At 45.4% G+C, this 16,565-nt stretch overlaps 1 protein-coding gene and 1 pseudogene across 3 annotated transcripts; both read left to right on the forward strand.

The window, feature by feature from the left end:
- The first annotated feature begins 801 nt into the window (after positions 1 to 801).
- Positions 802 to 14,643, forward strand: LOC309346382 (pituitary homeobox 3-like). Of its 2 annotated transcripts, none has more exons than XM_081870077.1 (3): positions 802 to 1,266; positions 9,941 to 10,155; positions 12,763 to 14,643. In XM_081870077.1, exons 1-3 carry the CDS (start codon positions 1,179 to 1,181, stop codon positions 13,258 to 13,260), a joined length of 801 nt encoding a protein of 266 aa, XP_081726203.1. In that variant the 5' UTR covers positions 802 to 1,178; the 3' UTR covers positions 13,261 to 14,643. The 2 variants fall into 2 exon arrangements, with proteins under 2 accessions (XP_081726203.1, XP_081726202.1); XM_081870076.1 differs by lacking the exon at positions 802 to 1,266 and adding an exon at positions 3,541 to 3,697.
- LOC309346398 (vacuolar ATPase assembly integral membrane protein VMA21 pseudogene) lies at positions 7,061 to 7,366 on the forward strand (annotated as a pseudogene). The gene has a single exon. The product of its transcript is annotated as a vacuolar ATPase assembly integral membrane protein VMA21 pseudogene (transcript).
- Positions 14,644 to 16,565: the final 1,922 nt, after the last annotated feature.

Raw genomic sequence — 16,565 nt, forward strand, 5'->3', positions numbered from 1 at the left:
GGAGCTCACCCTGTTGCGTGGATTTGAACCACCAACCTTCTGGTCGGCAAGCCCAAGTGGCTCAGTGGCTTAGATCACAGCGCCACCCGCATCTCATAATATAATGCAGTTTTATGTTTTCACTGATACATGCATTCTTATGCACACTTTCCCCTAATTTTTGTACACATTTTTTCCCTTGGAGAATTTCTTCATTGGAGAAATTAGACAAGTGAGAATTTTGAAGGATAGCTGCATTTCAGTTTGCATAGCATTTTGAAAAAGTGCCTTTCAACACGAACTGAGCGGAATTTCTCTCCCATCCTTAAACTAGGTCAGTTTGCATTAAAAATGTGAACCAAACTGAATGTCTTTCCCCCATCCCTATATTCTGAGCCAGCTGACTGCTCACTGTTGGAAACACAATCCTGGGCTCCATGGACCTTTGATCTCCTCTCACAGGACAGTTCTTCTGTTCTCCCATTAAGTGGTGTCAGAGGCAAGCCACAAGGATGAATGAAACTCCAAATGGGAAATGTAAACAGAGAGACAACTGGTGCCGAAATGGTGCACATTCAGCGTCTCCTCCTCCAATGAGCACAAGCTGAACAAAACACTGGCCTCCCCAGCTGCCATCTTCTCATCCATCCCCACATCCAGCTTCCCCAGCCCGCTGTGGAGACCATGCCTGATTGGCACCTGGTTAGATTGCACTCAGCTGTCCCTGATATTTGACACACACACACACACACACCCTTCCTGCCGCGCTAAAGAACACGCCAGCCCTGGGAAAGAGAAATAAACATGTGAGAGAGGGGAGGTGGGTTGAAAAACAGCAGCGCCCTGGGAGCAAAATAGCCCCTAAGAAGTTGCAAACCTCTTTGGTGGAGGGAAGAGTCAGACCTTAAGACGGTCCTGGTGGAGGAAGGCTAAGCCTTTAGAATATGGCTAACGGGGCTCCATGAAGGAGATCCCTGGAAAGAGGCTCACAACCAGTAAGGATTTTGATTTCAAAGAGCCAGTGGGAAGGGATTCCTTAGCCTGGACGGCCTCTTCCATGCTCATCTCCCATCAGCACAGCAGAACAGACGCATCAGGCTCTGCTGGCCAGAGAGATTTTGTGGAGTAGGAGGCATCGTGGTTCTGCTTCCAAGCGGTGGGGCTTGAACACAGGGACCTGTCTTTGCACCTTTGGGAGTATGTCAACATTGCTGCAAGCTGCAGATGGGACCACCGATGGGATACCACCGAGAGCTCTGGCTGGGACACCCAGCACAGAGAGTGGAGGTAAGGCATGGAATCAAAGAGACCTGCATTCTTGGGGGCTCCCAAGCCATTGGTTCGGGGAGTGGTGGTGCCTCTGAAAGTAATCCTTTAGTTAGCACAGATGAACAACATCATAAATTTGCAGCAGGCTGGAGGCAAGTAAAGGGAACTGAAAAAAGAATGAGAAAGAGGTATCCATACTGTGCACACCTACTTATTTCGTTCCACTGTCACTTCTGGTTGCACAACCTATCCAGCAGGCTTCTTATACCACCTGGAACCCTGCAAAGCCTGGGTGCCGGTGGTGAAACCTGGGTGAGTGTGTACATGCATACACAGGTGCTCTTGGCTCACAGAGGCCTTGCACATGGCACAACATGGCACATGTCCCCCCGTTTGTGCCAGTGGAAGAGGCTTTTAAAAATGATGCCTCCTGTGAAAAGGCAGACTGGAATTAAAGGTCTGTCCCTTTCTCCTTCCAGAGCATGGGGTCACCCACTGAAGTTGACAGGCAGGCAACAGATTCAGGATATACTTTTTCACAAGAAAGCTATTAAACATGATAGCTAAGTGGAACTTCCCTGTTCAGAAGCACTGTATCTCTGGGTCCCAAGTGTTGAGATAAGTAAGAGGGGATAGGTGTTGTCTTCATGCCCTCCTTGCAAGCTTCTCAGAAATTACCCAGATTGACATACAAGATAGGGCTTTGTTCTACTCAGTCAGAGCAGGTGTTTTAGAGAGCTGTGTTAGTCAGGGATATAGGAAAATATATAGTGTACTTTCAATTACAATAATTATTAAGGAATTTATAGAGGCTGACCAATAACATAATTATTTGACTGGCTCACAAAGATAAAACTATAAATTTCAATATGAAAGGAATTATAAGAACAATTGCAGCACATTTTTTATATACAATCAGTGTGATAGAAATTCAGATTTTAAAATCTTGGGAGAACAAAGAGGCCTTCAGCTGGCACTGAAGGTGCCAGGTGAGCCTCTCCAGTGTACCTGGAGTGTCACTGATGAGAAAGGCCCTCTCCCTAATAAGGATTGGGAGCAATTCGATTCAGCGCCTAATTCTCACTTTCTGAAACAATCCCTGAAACACAACCATTCCTTTAAAAATTCACACTTCTCTTAATTTTGAAATGCAATTCTCCAGCCGAGTAATATGTGCAAAAATGTATATACTCAGGTGAACTGTGCATAAAAATGCATACATTAGTGAAAATTACTGAAAAGTGCAGTATAACTGGGAAAATTCATTTGCAAAAATGTGTATACTAGGCAAGATTGTGTGCAAAAATCTGTGCAGTAGAAATTCAAAAATGCTGATTAATTTTCATGAGTGTTTTGTTTTTTTAAAGACAACCCTGCAAACCAATATGGTAATGTGAAGAACTCAATTTGAGAGAAACTGAAACTGTCAGATTTGCCGATCTCTTCTCCTGAGTAGCCACTCACCTCACAGAGGGAGGAAGTGGACAGGAGCCAGTGAAAATCTTAGTATATTAGCCTGTCCTTTAGACTGAAACTGGCCAGTTAACTCTAGCTGAGAACATCAACGTCCCAGAGGTGAATGACAAACAAATTGTCTCAGGACAGCCTGTCCTGGGTTAATCGCGCCTGCTTTGCAGTGTAACACCTGGCCCTGCAATTCAGTCTATGCAAGTACCCAGGATTAGCTTAGGTTAAAGGAGAAAGTTATTAAACTCCTGTTTATCATTATTTCCTGTTATGCTCATAAACACTTCCAGCGTCTTGGAAAGAATAAGCAATTGTAGGTGCTTGTCAGCCAAGCTTGACACTGCCAGGGCAGCTGGCACACAGGGGCAGATTTGAAATGCCATGAAAGGGTCGGAAATGGTGTCAAGCTTTTTTTCTTGAAGTGCAATAATATTTCTACCAATGGGCAAGGTGGTGGAGGTGATGGGAAGGGAGACACTTGGCTTTTCTGCCTCAGGACCAACCTCCCCAGCCACACCGAAGAGAGGGATCAAATTCGGACTGGAGCAGCACAGGCCTCTCCTGCTTCCATATAGTGAAGCTGATCAGACTAGCAACAGCTGAACCTTGTTTTAGGATCGTTTCCTTCACAAAACCTGAGGACATTTGGCGAGCTTAGGGGAGCCTGTGTGGCACACAAAAATTCTGCCATCAAGCACTTTGTTGCCACTCTTCCCACCCGTCACATCCACCACATGAAGCGGCTGTCTCACTCTGCCTAATGTGAGGGCCAGCCCAGAGTTTTAACCACATCATTTCCCCAAATAATCCCTTCCTAAAGCTGTTGGTAGCCTGCAGCATATGTACAAATGGTCAGATACCTGCATATCTGTATCCTCCCCCCATCCGCTCCGCATTACAAGGCTGAAAGCTATTGAGAATGATTATTTTAGATGTGGAAACAGGTCACCCTCTCTCCCCTGTGCTGCTGCTTCACTTACAGGTATAAAAAACCAAGCAGCTGTATACAGTGCTTTAATGTAAAAAGAAAGAATCTTTGCTACGTCTTTGGGCTGTTCCTGACAATGTAATTTAGAGAGAGGTAAATATTGGATGCAGGTGGCGCTGTGGGTTAAACCACTGTGCCACTTGGGCTTGCTGATTGGAAGGTCGGCAGTTCAAATCCCCGCAAGAGGGTGAGCTCCCGTTGCCCACCTAGCAGTTCGAAAGCACGTCAAGTGCAAGTAGATAAATAGGTACCGCTCCGCCAGGAAGGTAAACGGTGTTTCCGTGCGCTGCTCTGGTTCACCAGAAGCGGCTTAGTCATGCTGGCCACATGACCCGGAAAAACTGTCTGCGGACAAACGTCGGCTCCCTCGGTCTATAGAGCAAATGAGCGCACAACCCCAGACTGGACCTAACAGTCGGGGTACCTTTACCTTTTAAATATTGTTTGAGGAGGAACTGGTGGCTGCTGCTTCCCATCACAGCCAGCCCCACACAAATGTGTAAGAGCCTGTGTAAGAGGGCACACCTAGCAGAGGCCCAGGGACAAGACCAGGGGTAGGCAACCCAAGGCCCGTGGGCCCCAATTGCCTTCTCAATCTGGCCCACAGACGGTCTGGGAATCAGCATGGTTTTACATGAGTAGAATGTGTGTTTTTATTTAAAACGCATCTCTGGGTTATTTGTGGGGCATAGGAATTTGTTCATCCCCCCCCCAAAAAAAAATATATAGTCTGGCCCACCACATGGTCTGAGGGACAGTGGACCGGCCCACAGCTGAAAAGGGTTGCTGACCCCTGGATAAGACCCATGCCTTGTACAGAAAACGCCTCCATTTCAGTCTGCACCATTTTCTCCAGGCAGAGCCTCCTCAAAATCCAGTGGACCTTCTATCAGCCATTATAGATGATGCACTGCTAGATGGACTCAGTGGTTTGCCTTTGGGTAAGGCAGCTGCCTCTGTCATCTCTGGGAAGGGCTGAAGCTCATAGGAAACAGAACATCAGGACCACCAAGGAGGTGAAAGAGAACCCCGGAGAGTCACTCCCAGTGCCCACAGGCCAGGTGCAGGCAGACTTCAGGCCCATAGGATCTCCCTTGTGTCCACCAACAGGGCCAGCTCTTCTGTTAGGTCCCTGTTAGGATGCGGAGCACGGCGTGGAGCGGAGGCGTTGGCAGACAGAGCGGCATGTGCCAGGCGGACTGGTCTGCTGTGGTGGGAAATGCTGTCCTGTCACCAGGGTTGAAGCAAGATTCAGCTGCTAGTCCACTTGACTTTGATACTTGGACTGGGAGGTTCAGGCTGACATCTCCATTGTACACCTTTGGGCGCCAGGCGATAACGTCCCTCTTCAACCAGGCCTTGGGCTGGGGGTTATGGTTTGTGCAAGGGTTCTGTTGGTTCTGTTCTGTTCTTGCTTTTATTAGGTATTTTGTGTTTCTTATCTTGTATTTTTATGTTGTGAACTGCTCTGAGGTCTATGGGTGAAGAGCAGTATACAAATTTAATAAACAAATAAAAATAAAATGGGGAGATCTGAGTTTCAACAGATTTGAACACAAAACTGTCCAGCACAGCTGCACAAAGATTTGGTCTAAGCTAAGGCAACCCATTAATATTCTTCTTTTACAGGAAACAAAATGACAGAGAAACTTTTTTAAAAAAACTTGCTATTTTACTTGTCATTGTTAAATTTGGGGTATCAAATTACCCAGATCTACCTACTGCTCACTTCAGTTATAGGAGCTATATGAGCAGGCCAAAAGGTAAAAGATAGCTTCCCACATTCCTAACAGCAGGCAGGTAAATAAGAACTTGAAAAGAGCGTCTGCTGGATCAGGCCAATGGCTCACCTAGTACAGCATCCGGTGCGCTCTTGGCGTACCTGCCCCTCCCAGCAAGTGACATTCAGAGAACACTGTGGCTGGTGGCCATTGATAGCCTTCTCCTCCTCCACTGACTTGTCTATGCCTCTTTTAAAGCCATCTATGCTTGGTGGTCATCACTGCCTCCTGTGCTGCATGAAATGCGAAACCCTCCTGAAATAATGTTTTATTTTATTTAAGGGATTTTTTTTAGAATGGCTCAATAGGCCCCAGAAATTCTTTAATGAAAGGAACATCTCCCCCCCTCCCCCAAATATAAGCCTACTTACCAAATGGATACTTGATTCAAAATTTGTATCTTCTTTTCTTTTCTTTTTCTTTTGCAAGCCTTGACATTTTAAAACATGTGTTTCATGGAAGAGGTATAAGGGAAGGACAACCTACTTACACTGTTACACAAATGCACATTGACTAAATACTTTTATCAACTTTAAAGTCGTGGGAAAAGTTCATTTCATGTATTTTCCACAAACATCCATAGAAGATTTGAACAATGAGGCATTTTAATTAGTAATCCAAAAATAAATCAGACCTACTTATGGATTTCAGATTGTTGTAAGCAATGTGTTTGTATCCCCTTGTAAAAACCTGCACTTTCAGACAGTTTTGGACAAAACTGCAGTCTGTGGTCACCTATGGCCCACGTGTTACTGGTTATTCAGATCAGTGACACATTTTTGAAGCTGGTTATAAGAAGAAATGTGTTAATTGGCCCAAAGAGTGCGAATGAGATTATTAAGGTTGCTTCTGCTCTGGCCCTTTTCTCTGGAATGAGAAGTGTATGTTCTGGCTACACCAGGCAGGCTGTTGCTACAGTTTTAAGGGTCTCTGAGCTTCCTGTTTGCAGGTTCAGCCCACTGCAGAACTTCCCTTTCAGTGTGGCTGGTGGATTAGTGAATACCGTATTTACTTGAATCTAATGTGCCATCGAATCCGATATCTGAATCTAACAGGTATCTGAAGAAGTGCGCATGCACATGAAAGCTCATACCCATAACAAACTTAGTTGGTCTCTAAGGAGCTACTGGAAGGAATTTTTTTTTTTTTTTTTTGTATCAAATCTAACGTGCACCTGTTTTCAGAAACTTGAAACCAAAAAAAGCATTTGCTGGCGAATGTAAATGTGCCATTGAATCTAATGCACACCTGAATTTTCACCATGTAATTTGGCCAAAAAAAGATGAGCATTAGATTCCAGTAAATATGGTTAATTGTCCTTAATCACTATGGGGAAAGTGAACACTCTCTCTTTCTCCTTTGTATGTGAAATAGCTTATTTTCCTACAAAAGAAATAAAGGGAACCAGCAATGAAAACCAAAGGGGAATCCATTCCTGGTTCCCCCCGCCCTCAGCGACACGGGAACGGGAAGCAGCGAAACCGCGGTTGCTAGAAGGGCCGTTCCCTGGTCACGTGACCGGCGGCCGCGGGGGAGGCCGGGAAGGGCAGGCGTCAGCTGACGTGGCCGCCCTCGGCTTCCCTTCTCCGCCATGGACGCCAAGGCCGCGCGGCCCGAGCCCCGCTTCGAGGCCAACTTGGCCTCGACCCTCCAGACGCTGCTCTTCTTCACCGCGCTGATGATCCTGCTGCCCGTCGGGCTCTACTTCTTCTCCAAGGCCTACCTCTTCGAGGGCCTCCTGGGCATGTCCACCCGGGACGGCTACTTCTACAGCGCCGTGCTGGCCGTGCTGGCCGTGCACACCGTGCTGGCGCTCTTCGTCTACGCGGCCTGGAACGAGGGCGCGCGGCAGGGGCGCGCGGCCAAGCGGGACTGAGAGGCCCCCGGGGGCCCAGGCTCGCCCGCGCCCGCGCTTGGCCTCACCCCCCCCCCCCATTCCAGCAGCCTTCGTCGTGTTTCAGTTGCCGCTCTGCCTTCTCGTCGCAGGTACGTAGCCGCCTTGGTCTGCCGTGGTCGAAACAAAACGGAGAAATTCCTTCGAGTAGCACCTTAGGAGAGATCGGCTCAGTTTGTGGTTGCTATGAGCTTTCGTGTGCTTGCAGCCGCCTTCGGATACCAGGGAGCTTCGTGAGCCTCAAGACCTGGCAGAGTTGGGAAGACTTAGAAGGAGCCTCGGCAGGAGGACGGATCCCGGAATCGGTTTCCACAACCTGTCTGCAGAAGGCTGCTCGGAGACGTTTGCTTGCTGAGTAACCTGCCTGGAACTGTTTGGAAATGAACAAGAGAATTCGTCAAGTTGAACATGAAGGATTTGAGAGCTTCGCCAGCAGAGTCTGGACCAAAAATGGTTGAAGTTCGTGTGAAAGAGACTTTATTCCTGTGTCTTTTAAATTGGGGGTGGGGGGGGTGGGGTCCAACTTCAGGAGCCTTGACTGACAGTATTCTGCCTACAATTCATGGTTAAACAGTCACGTGATAATTACACTGATAATTACAAGTTTTCTGCCTTGCCACTAATGTCTGTTTAATATTATTTGTTGTGGAATTATGGGGGAAATCGCCACTTTTATGGTGGCACCACTACAGTACACCAAAAAAACTTCTTTATTTCACTGGAACCTGCTATACAGGATTCAACACACAAGCCCAGCTGAAATGCACCAGTGTGCAGCTAACTTGGGAATTGTACCTGTTTCGGTAGCTAATGTGAAGTCCTGCGTAAGGACAAATTTTTCCTTAAGGTGCAATTAACTTTCACAACTTTCCTGAATCTTGAATATTTTATCATTACCCTTCTAAGGTTTTATATACTCTGTTTTTAAATCCTAACATAAGGCATAAATCCTGGGATTGAAAGTGTTTACAAATGAGAACCTCCTACTTGTGTTACTATAAAGCACTAGGAATAAAGGAATATTTTAAAATGTAAGGATGTGGAATAGTGACAGTGTCTTAAGGGGATCTGTAAATAAGTTTTACGCTTTTTAAAGGAGGAGGAATCTAATGTTGGGCAACTTGCTGCTGCTTTATATGAATTGCAAATTTATTTTGTACTGTATTGTGTTGAAATTTCTCTTTCTTTCCCTTATCTATGGAATTGATGTATTGTGAACCTTTTTGATAAAACGTAAGCATATAGCATAAAAATAAAAAATAAATAAAAGGGATTTCCTTCTCAATAAGCTTTATAGGAGGGTTTTGTTTAGTGCTATTTTTCTGGGGTACTCAAGGATGCACAATATGTACTGTCACCTCTTTTCCCCCAAATGTTAAAAGTGTGGCATTGTAGCAACTTTATGGTGAGTACCAGCAACTTTTTTTCCTTTTTTTTAAAAAAGCACTGGTTTTGCCTGTGGGTGTGTTCAGCGTACAATTCCGGGGGGAGGGGGGCAGTGCAGCATTGTAAAGTATTGTGTCGAACTATATTTTTTATAGTGCATAAAGTAAATGCCACAGCTGTGCTAAAAGGTTCCAGGGTGGAAAGTTACTCCAAGTTATCCAGTTGAGCAATAAAAAAATGTTTGTAATGTTTGAAGTAAGCAAAATTAGCCTCATTGTAGGTACCTCTACAGATCTTTCCCCTAGAGAACATAGCAATTATTTATTTAGAAAAATACTTTAGACTGCCTCTTAAACTAAATAGGTGTATTCAACAGTGCTTTGTTTTTGCTTGTTGGGGGGGGGGTTCTTGTTTTTTTGTGTTTTTTTTTGAAGTTTTCACAATAAAAGAAGCAAATTAATCTACAGGAAATAAAGAGAAGAAAGAAACTAAAGAAAGAAGAAACTGAAGACAAAACTACAAGATCCTCCCTCATCACTATAACTTAGCTTTTATCCCCTACAGAGGAAAGTGTGCCTTCCCCACTCTCACCTGGGCTCATCCTTCTCTTCCCACAGCCTCCCACCCCGGGAGATCTCCCATGACTTGCCTCTCACACAGGGTCTAAACTGTCCTTCCCCTTCATCTGAGAGAAAAGGAGAGAAAAAAGAGAAAGAAATAGATAAAAGGACACCATCTGTCAGTTGTGTGTACGATATTTCTTAAAAATAGTCAAATGCTCAGTCTAGGTTATTCAGTTAGAAATCTCTTTACTGGTCATTGTTTTCCCAGCTGTCCAGTGCTCTTCAGTTCGTTTACTTTTTTCAATGCAGAAAGTTGTGCTGTTTAGCTTATTTTTGTTGTTGTTTTGTTCAGAGTGTTCTAGAGAAGATGGTTGTTGTACTGATGATTTGTCAATATGATTTGTGTTGTAATTATGTCGTTCTGTTATTGTCATGTGAGCTGTGTGAGTGAAAAGTGGCAAAGGAATATAATAAATGAAATCAGGGTGATGTACAATAAAATCTGTGAATGCAAAAAGCATGAAATACCATAAAATCAATACAGAGGCAGCAGGTAGTGAGCTTGATGCCCACTGTACATGCTGACATCTCCCATGTTCCGGGTTCTTTGCAGGAGAGAATGGTGAGGTTTCTCAGTGCAAATCTTCAGATTCCAGCGGTGAGGAGGAGGCCAACGTGGGGAAGAAGAAGCCACGTAGGCAGAGGACTCATTTCACCAGCCAGCAACTCCAGGAGCTGGAGGCCACGTTTCAACGGAATCGCTACCCAGACATGACCACCAGGGAGGAGATTGCAGGCTGGACCAATCTGACGGAGCCCAGGATCAGGGTGAGCGGAGAGCTGTGTTGAGACAGGCAGCAAGTGTAATTAGAGATGCAAAAGCTGGGGTGGGGGGGGGTCAGAAAAAAGCAACACCCCATTCCCCCCCAAGCCTTGTCTCTCATTTTTCCAATTGAAAAACTGAAAATTTGGGGGAACATGAAGGGGGGGGGGACATGAAATATTGTCCCTCTTACAATAAGTGAAATGCTAATGCACAATTATTGCACCAGCGACATGCTGCAGAATACGTCTGCAAAAAACAAACACACACCAGACCGGAGGGGCCTCTAGAAATTGCTGGGGCAGGGCAGGAGTGAGGTGAGGGCAATGCAGTTGCACTAATGGGAGCACCAAGTTGGCAGCTGTGGCGCTTCTGCTGGTGTAGGCAGTTTTTAGTCACTCAGAATGTGTGGTGTGAATATTGTCTCCCATAAAAAGCTACAGCATTAGAGAATAATAATTCATGCTATCCTGTAGGCATCATATTTAAATGGTGGTCCAACCTCAGGCATGCTTGGAGGAAACAGATTACTTGGATCCATTCCAGTGGCTTCAGCACTTGCCAGGTCACTGAAACTGCCTTGGCTACCCTGGTTGATGGCATTTGTCGAGAGAGAGACAAAGGCAGTGTGACCCTGCTCATTCTCCTTGGCCCACCAGCGGCTTTTGATACTGCTGACCATGGTACCCCCCTGGAGCACCTCTGGGAGCTGGCGATTGGAGGCACACTGCTTCAGTACAGTGGTGCCCCGCAAGACGAACGCCTCGCAAGACGGAAAACCCGTTAGACGAAAGGGTTTTCCATTTTGGAGGCGCTTCGCAAAACGAATTTCCCTATGGGCTTGCTTCGCAAGACGAAAATGTCTTGCGAGTTCCTGCGGGTTTTTTTCCCTCCCCCCCCTTTTCCTAAGCCGCTAAGCCGCTTATCAGCTGATCCGCTGATAAGCTGCTTAACAGCTGATCGCTAAAAGCCGCTAAACCGCTAATAGCGCTAATCTGCTAAGCTGTCAATGGACTTGCTTCGCAAGACGAAAAGACCGCTATACGAAGAGCCTCACGGAACGGATTAATTTCGTCTTGCAAGGCACCACTGTAGTTCCACATCTACCTCCAGGGCCATTTCCAGAAAATAGCTGGCCTGCAGGGTTCCATATTTCCTTACCTGCTATTCAACATCTATATGAAGCAGCTGGGAACTATCATCAGGAGATTTGGAGTGAGATGTCAGATAAATGGATGACATCCAGCTCTATCTCTCTGTCCCATCTGAATTGGGAGAGGCAGTGATGGAATGAATGTGGGCCCATAAACTGAAGCTGAATTCTGAAGAGAAAGGTGTTGCGTGTCCCAAGTTCTCACACCTGGGAGATGGAGTTGCACACTTTTGAAATGAGCAGGTCTGTGCATTGTGCTCCTGGATTCAACTCTGTCCCTGGAGGTTCAGATGGCTTCAGTGGCTAGGAGTGCCTTATTCCATCTCTGCCTGATCTACCGACTATGATGCCTATTGGATAGAAATGTCTCGGCCACAGTATTCCATGCTCTGGTAACTTCCAGACTGGATTGTTGAAGATGACTCAAACTTCAATCAGTCCAAAATGCTGAGGTTCCATTTAGAGCTCACAGATTCCTGTTTAAAAACAGCTGCATTAGTTGCCAGTTCATTTTCAGGCCCAGTTTATGGTGTTCACATTAGTGTTTAAATCCCTAAATGACTAAGCCTTGAGTCCTATCAGAAAAAGGTAGGGTATAAATGAATAAATAAAAATATATATAAATACTTGTACAGTGGTACCTTGGTTCTCAAACTTGATCCGTTTTGGAAGTCGATTCCAAAAAGTTCTAAAACCAAGGTGTGCTTTTCCCATAGAAAGTAATGCAAAATGGATTAATCTGTTCCAGACTTTTAAAAACAACCCCTAAAACAGCAATTTAACATGAATCTTACTATCTAACGAGGCCATTGATCCATAAAATGAAAGCAATAAACAATGTACTGCAGTCACACAATCAGTCAATTGATCAGTAGCTGAACTGGGTTCCACAGAGTTACAAAAACAAAACAAAAAAGCCGCGAGAACACAAACACAAAATAAATAGCAAAAACAGACAGACCTCAGCGTAACATTCAAAACAAGTGTGCCACTCAAATCAGAAGCGTAACACTCAAAATGGAGCATGTTTGGCTTCTGAAAAAAGTTCGTAAACTGGAACACTTCTGGGTTTGCAGTGTTTGGGTTCCAAGTTGTTTAAGTACGAAGGCGTTTGAGAACCAAGGTACCACTGTATACTGCAGTTTCATAAAACATATCAAAGTGGTTTTCGACAATTCCATATGCACAATAAAAAACACTCTCAATGTAAACTTGAAAATGTATTTTATCCTAAAATGCACATTCATAGGGCATTTTTGTATGTTTTTGAGCCACAAAATCTAGAGAAGTACTAAATCTGAACAGTAATTCTGTATCAGCCAGTTTATTTGTCTGTGAGGAACAAATTAAGTCAGTTTGATTAAAGATGTGGACAAAAGGAAATTCTTAATCCATTCACTCAGCCACAGCGTTAGAGAGTAGAATTTTCCTTTCTGCTTTTTTCTTTTTCTCCCTCAAGGTTTGGTTTAAGAATCGCAGAGCCAAGTGGCGGAAAAAGGAGCGTCACCAGCAAACAGAGCTCTGTAAAGGGCCGTTCAGCTCCCAGCTCAATGTCTTGACACGGAACCCGTATGAGGACCTTTACCCGACCTACACCTACAGTACCTGGGCTCCCAAGGGGCTGCATGCCAACCCCATCCATAGCAAAGGGTTCCAGCTCTTCAACTCCGTGAACATCAATTCCTTTCCACCCCAAGGTGTGTTCCCAGCAGCTTCAGCAGCCTCCACATCTGGCGTTCCATCTCTGGAAACCAACAGCCTGGCAAGCCCTCCTGGGCCTCCCAGTTCACCGTATGGACCGAGTGCCTCACAATTCTTGTACAGAGACCCCTGCAACTCAAGCCTGGCTGGTTTGAGACTCAGAGCAAAGCAACCACAGGCCCCCCTCAACTATGGTTCTCAAAATCCAGCCTTGGGGCCCAGCTCCAGCCACTACAATTTGGACAGGCCAGTGTGATGTTGGGGCCCAAAAGAAGGATAGCCTGACGTGTTTCCTTAGAGCTCTTACTGGCAGTGGTTTCCGGGAAGGGTTTGCCTCCATAATTTCTCTGCAAGGGGTGAACAGGATTCACCAGCCCTGGAAAGACGAGCACGTCTAGCCTCTTTCAATCTGGATATTGCCAAATAACCTTCTTTCATAAGACTTTTCACACAGTCACCTTTCATGGAGACAGTGCCTTCTCTAAAACTCCAGATCCTGAAAGCTACAAACTGCCAATGTTATTCTGGTTTAATCTGAACCAAGTTGTGTCAGATGCCCAATGTGTTTTTATTTCTTTAGTAGGAGGCCAGAGAAGGTGAATGGCAGGATTTTGGTCAGGCATATAGTACTGTTAAAGGGGGGAGCTCATCTGTTATGACCAAAAGTAGAACCCCAAATGAGGAGTGATGAGGGAACAGAGGAAAAGCAAATCTGAGAAAGCCAGTAGGATACTTGGGGTTGTGTTGGTTTACTGGTCTGATCCAGTCAGGTCAAATTCACCCAATCCATTAACTCATTGAAGCCTCAGATAGTCATTCCCAAACTGGACTGCCTCTCAGTCATTGGAGCAGGAAACATTTGATCTCTGGGTTGTGGGTTCAAGGCCAAGGTTGGGTGAAAGATTCCTGAGTTGCAGGGGGTTGGGGTAGATGGCCCTGGCGGTCCTCTACAATTCTAGGATTCAAAGGTTGAAGGGACTCTGGGCAAAACGATGGCGCTCCCTTTCACCACATATGCCTACATTGGGGGCTCTTTTACTATTAGAAATATGTACTGGGGGCTGGTTTCCTGAAACATCTTGGTTCACCTCCTCCCAGTGCCCTTGAAGTTGAGTTGTTCCAGGGCACTATAGAGGAATAAAATGACCACAAAATATGGTAACATGGGTTGCTGTGTTTCTGTGGCAGTGGTCTTTTTTGGGAAGGAGATGCTTTCCTCACACTCAGCCTCTTCCATTGATCGGTTTGGAGGGTCCCTCAGCAGCTTCAGGACCTCAGCACTTGCTGAAATCCGTGCCACCTCTCCCCCCCCCCCCCGAGATTATTTATATCCAACATGTTTTGAAGATTTGGCCAAATTTAACATTTCTTGTTTTCATTATCAAAAGGGGGAAAACCATCTCTCTGCAAAGCTAGGAGGGTAGGCCATTGCAGCTTTCTTCCACCAAACAGCCACAACATCTCCACCCTCATGTAAGTCCTATAAGCTAATCACTGCCTGATTGCCTTGAACTACTCAGGTTTGCTTGGAGGGAATTTTCTAGAGGTGGTATGTAAGGATAGGGGGGAAATTTGATTCAATTTGAAGTTAAAGCAAAGCTGTCTAATTCACACTGTTTAATAAATATATGAACCAAAACACAGTTGTCCTTTGAAATTCATGCTTCTCCAGATTTTACAATGCAGATCTTCAGCAAAATACAAAAACGCACATAGTAAAGCATGCAGAAAAATGTGTGCATTGGTGAAAATAACAGAAAAAGCATTATGTTAGGGGATATTACTTTTCAAACTAGTGTATAATAACATAAAATTGCATGTGAATATTAGGATAAATTTGCACTAAAATGCTGGTGAATTTTCATGTGGGCTTATTTTTTAAGAATCTCAAACTGATGTGGAAATGTGGAGAAGTGAATTTAAGACTGGAAAAACGAGAAAATAAGGGAACCTGAAGCTGACAGTTTTGCCCTCTCCTGATAGTGTCCCCCTGCGCTCACTATATTAGTTTGCATGGGAGATGGAAAACCCATTCAGCATAAACCTTCCCAGGCTACTTTTGCCCAAGCCTTTCCAGCCCCTCCCCTGTCCATTGTCATCAGGGGGATGAACCCCTTCAGACTGCTCATGCTTTCCTTATAGTCGCTGACCCGTTTTGACAGTGGCACTGCTATAATGGATAAATAGATTTCCTTCTTATTCCTCCTGTTCTTTTCCTTTGTGAAGTTTTTTTATTAAGTTTTCCAAAAACTCTCACATACATTTCAATACATAATAACCCCCCGACTTGCCACCCCCATTTCCATGGTGTTTCTGTTTCTCTCCCTGTGCTGTACCCTGTCATCTCTTCTCCTGTTGTTTTTTCCCCATGTGTTGATAGGGTCTAATCGTGACCAGGTGCCTTCACACGCTGGATGCAACTTTGAGAAATGGCCTGAATAAAGAGTCTTGGAAAAACTTTGTATCCATACAAATATGCATGAGGTTTGCCCGTTTTATCCTACTGTGATAAAGACTGCCTGAATGCCATGTGATGCCCTGTCAATAAACCTTTTTTTTATTTCACAAATCTATCTAATTCTTACTTTTTGAACCACTGCCCAATTATCTGGATTTAGCTCTTGCAGAGCCACTGCCAGTGAGTATAGGCCAACCTCTCCATATCTGCTGTTCCCCAGATGTAGTGATCTTATCCCACCATCCCTGACTTTTGGTCATGTTAGCTGGGTCTGATAATAGATGTAGTCTGAAACATCAGAGACAGGTACCAGGTTGGCAAAGGCTGATGTAGACAATACAGGGAGAGATAATGTGCCTTGGCCTAAGACAGCTTCCTTGGGTACCTAAAGGTCTCTGGCATATGACAAGCTGGGAGAGAACTCCCTAAAATCAAATTAAGCTTTTCCCTATTCAGATGCTTGCCAAAAAAGCTTGTAAATACCAAGCCAGTTCTGAAGTCGCCCATGGCTAGTTTCAGCAAAAGGGACTTTCTAGTTCCCATAATCTTCAGGAGAGCTTTAAAAAATACTCCGAAGATCCTTTCTATTTTGAAGGTTGCTCTTGAAGACTGCCTGGAGGTCCATGTTTCATGTGTTTTGCGGAGCTATCCCTGAAGCAAGGAGAGCAAGCAGAATCAGTGCGCATCGATCCCTCTTGCCCTCCTGACTTCAGCAAAAGCAAGCCTAGTGGCTTTCCCCCCACCTCCCGCAAGAGCCGCGCGCTCTTTAAAGGGAGCGCGGCTCTTGGGGGCTTTTCTGGGAGGTGGGGGAAGGGACAGAGCTGTGTGCTCTGTGCCTTCCCCCACCTCCCACAAAAGCCAGGGATAGCCACGCGAAGCCTCCACAGGGCAGCGGCATGAAGGCTCCCTGCTGCCCTGCAGAGGCTTCGCGCCACTAAGGCAGAAGCTAGAACAGCGAGAAGGAGCGCAGCGCAGCACTCCCTCTCACTCTTCTGGCTTCTGGGATAACCTGGCAGCCTGCATTCGCTCCATAGGATGTACTTCCCCTTTTTCGGAGGGGGAAAGTGCGTCTTACAGAGCGAAAAATACGGTATTTGTGGGGG

The sequence above is a fragment of the Podarcis erhardii genome, assembly GCF_964252035.2.
Source record: "Podarcis erhardii genome assembly, chromosome: 7".
Lineage (NCBI taxonomy): Eukaryota > Metazoa > Chordata > Lepidosauria > Squamata > Lacertidae > Podarcis > Podarcis erhardii.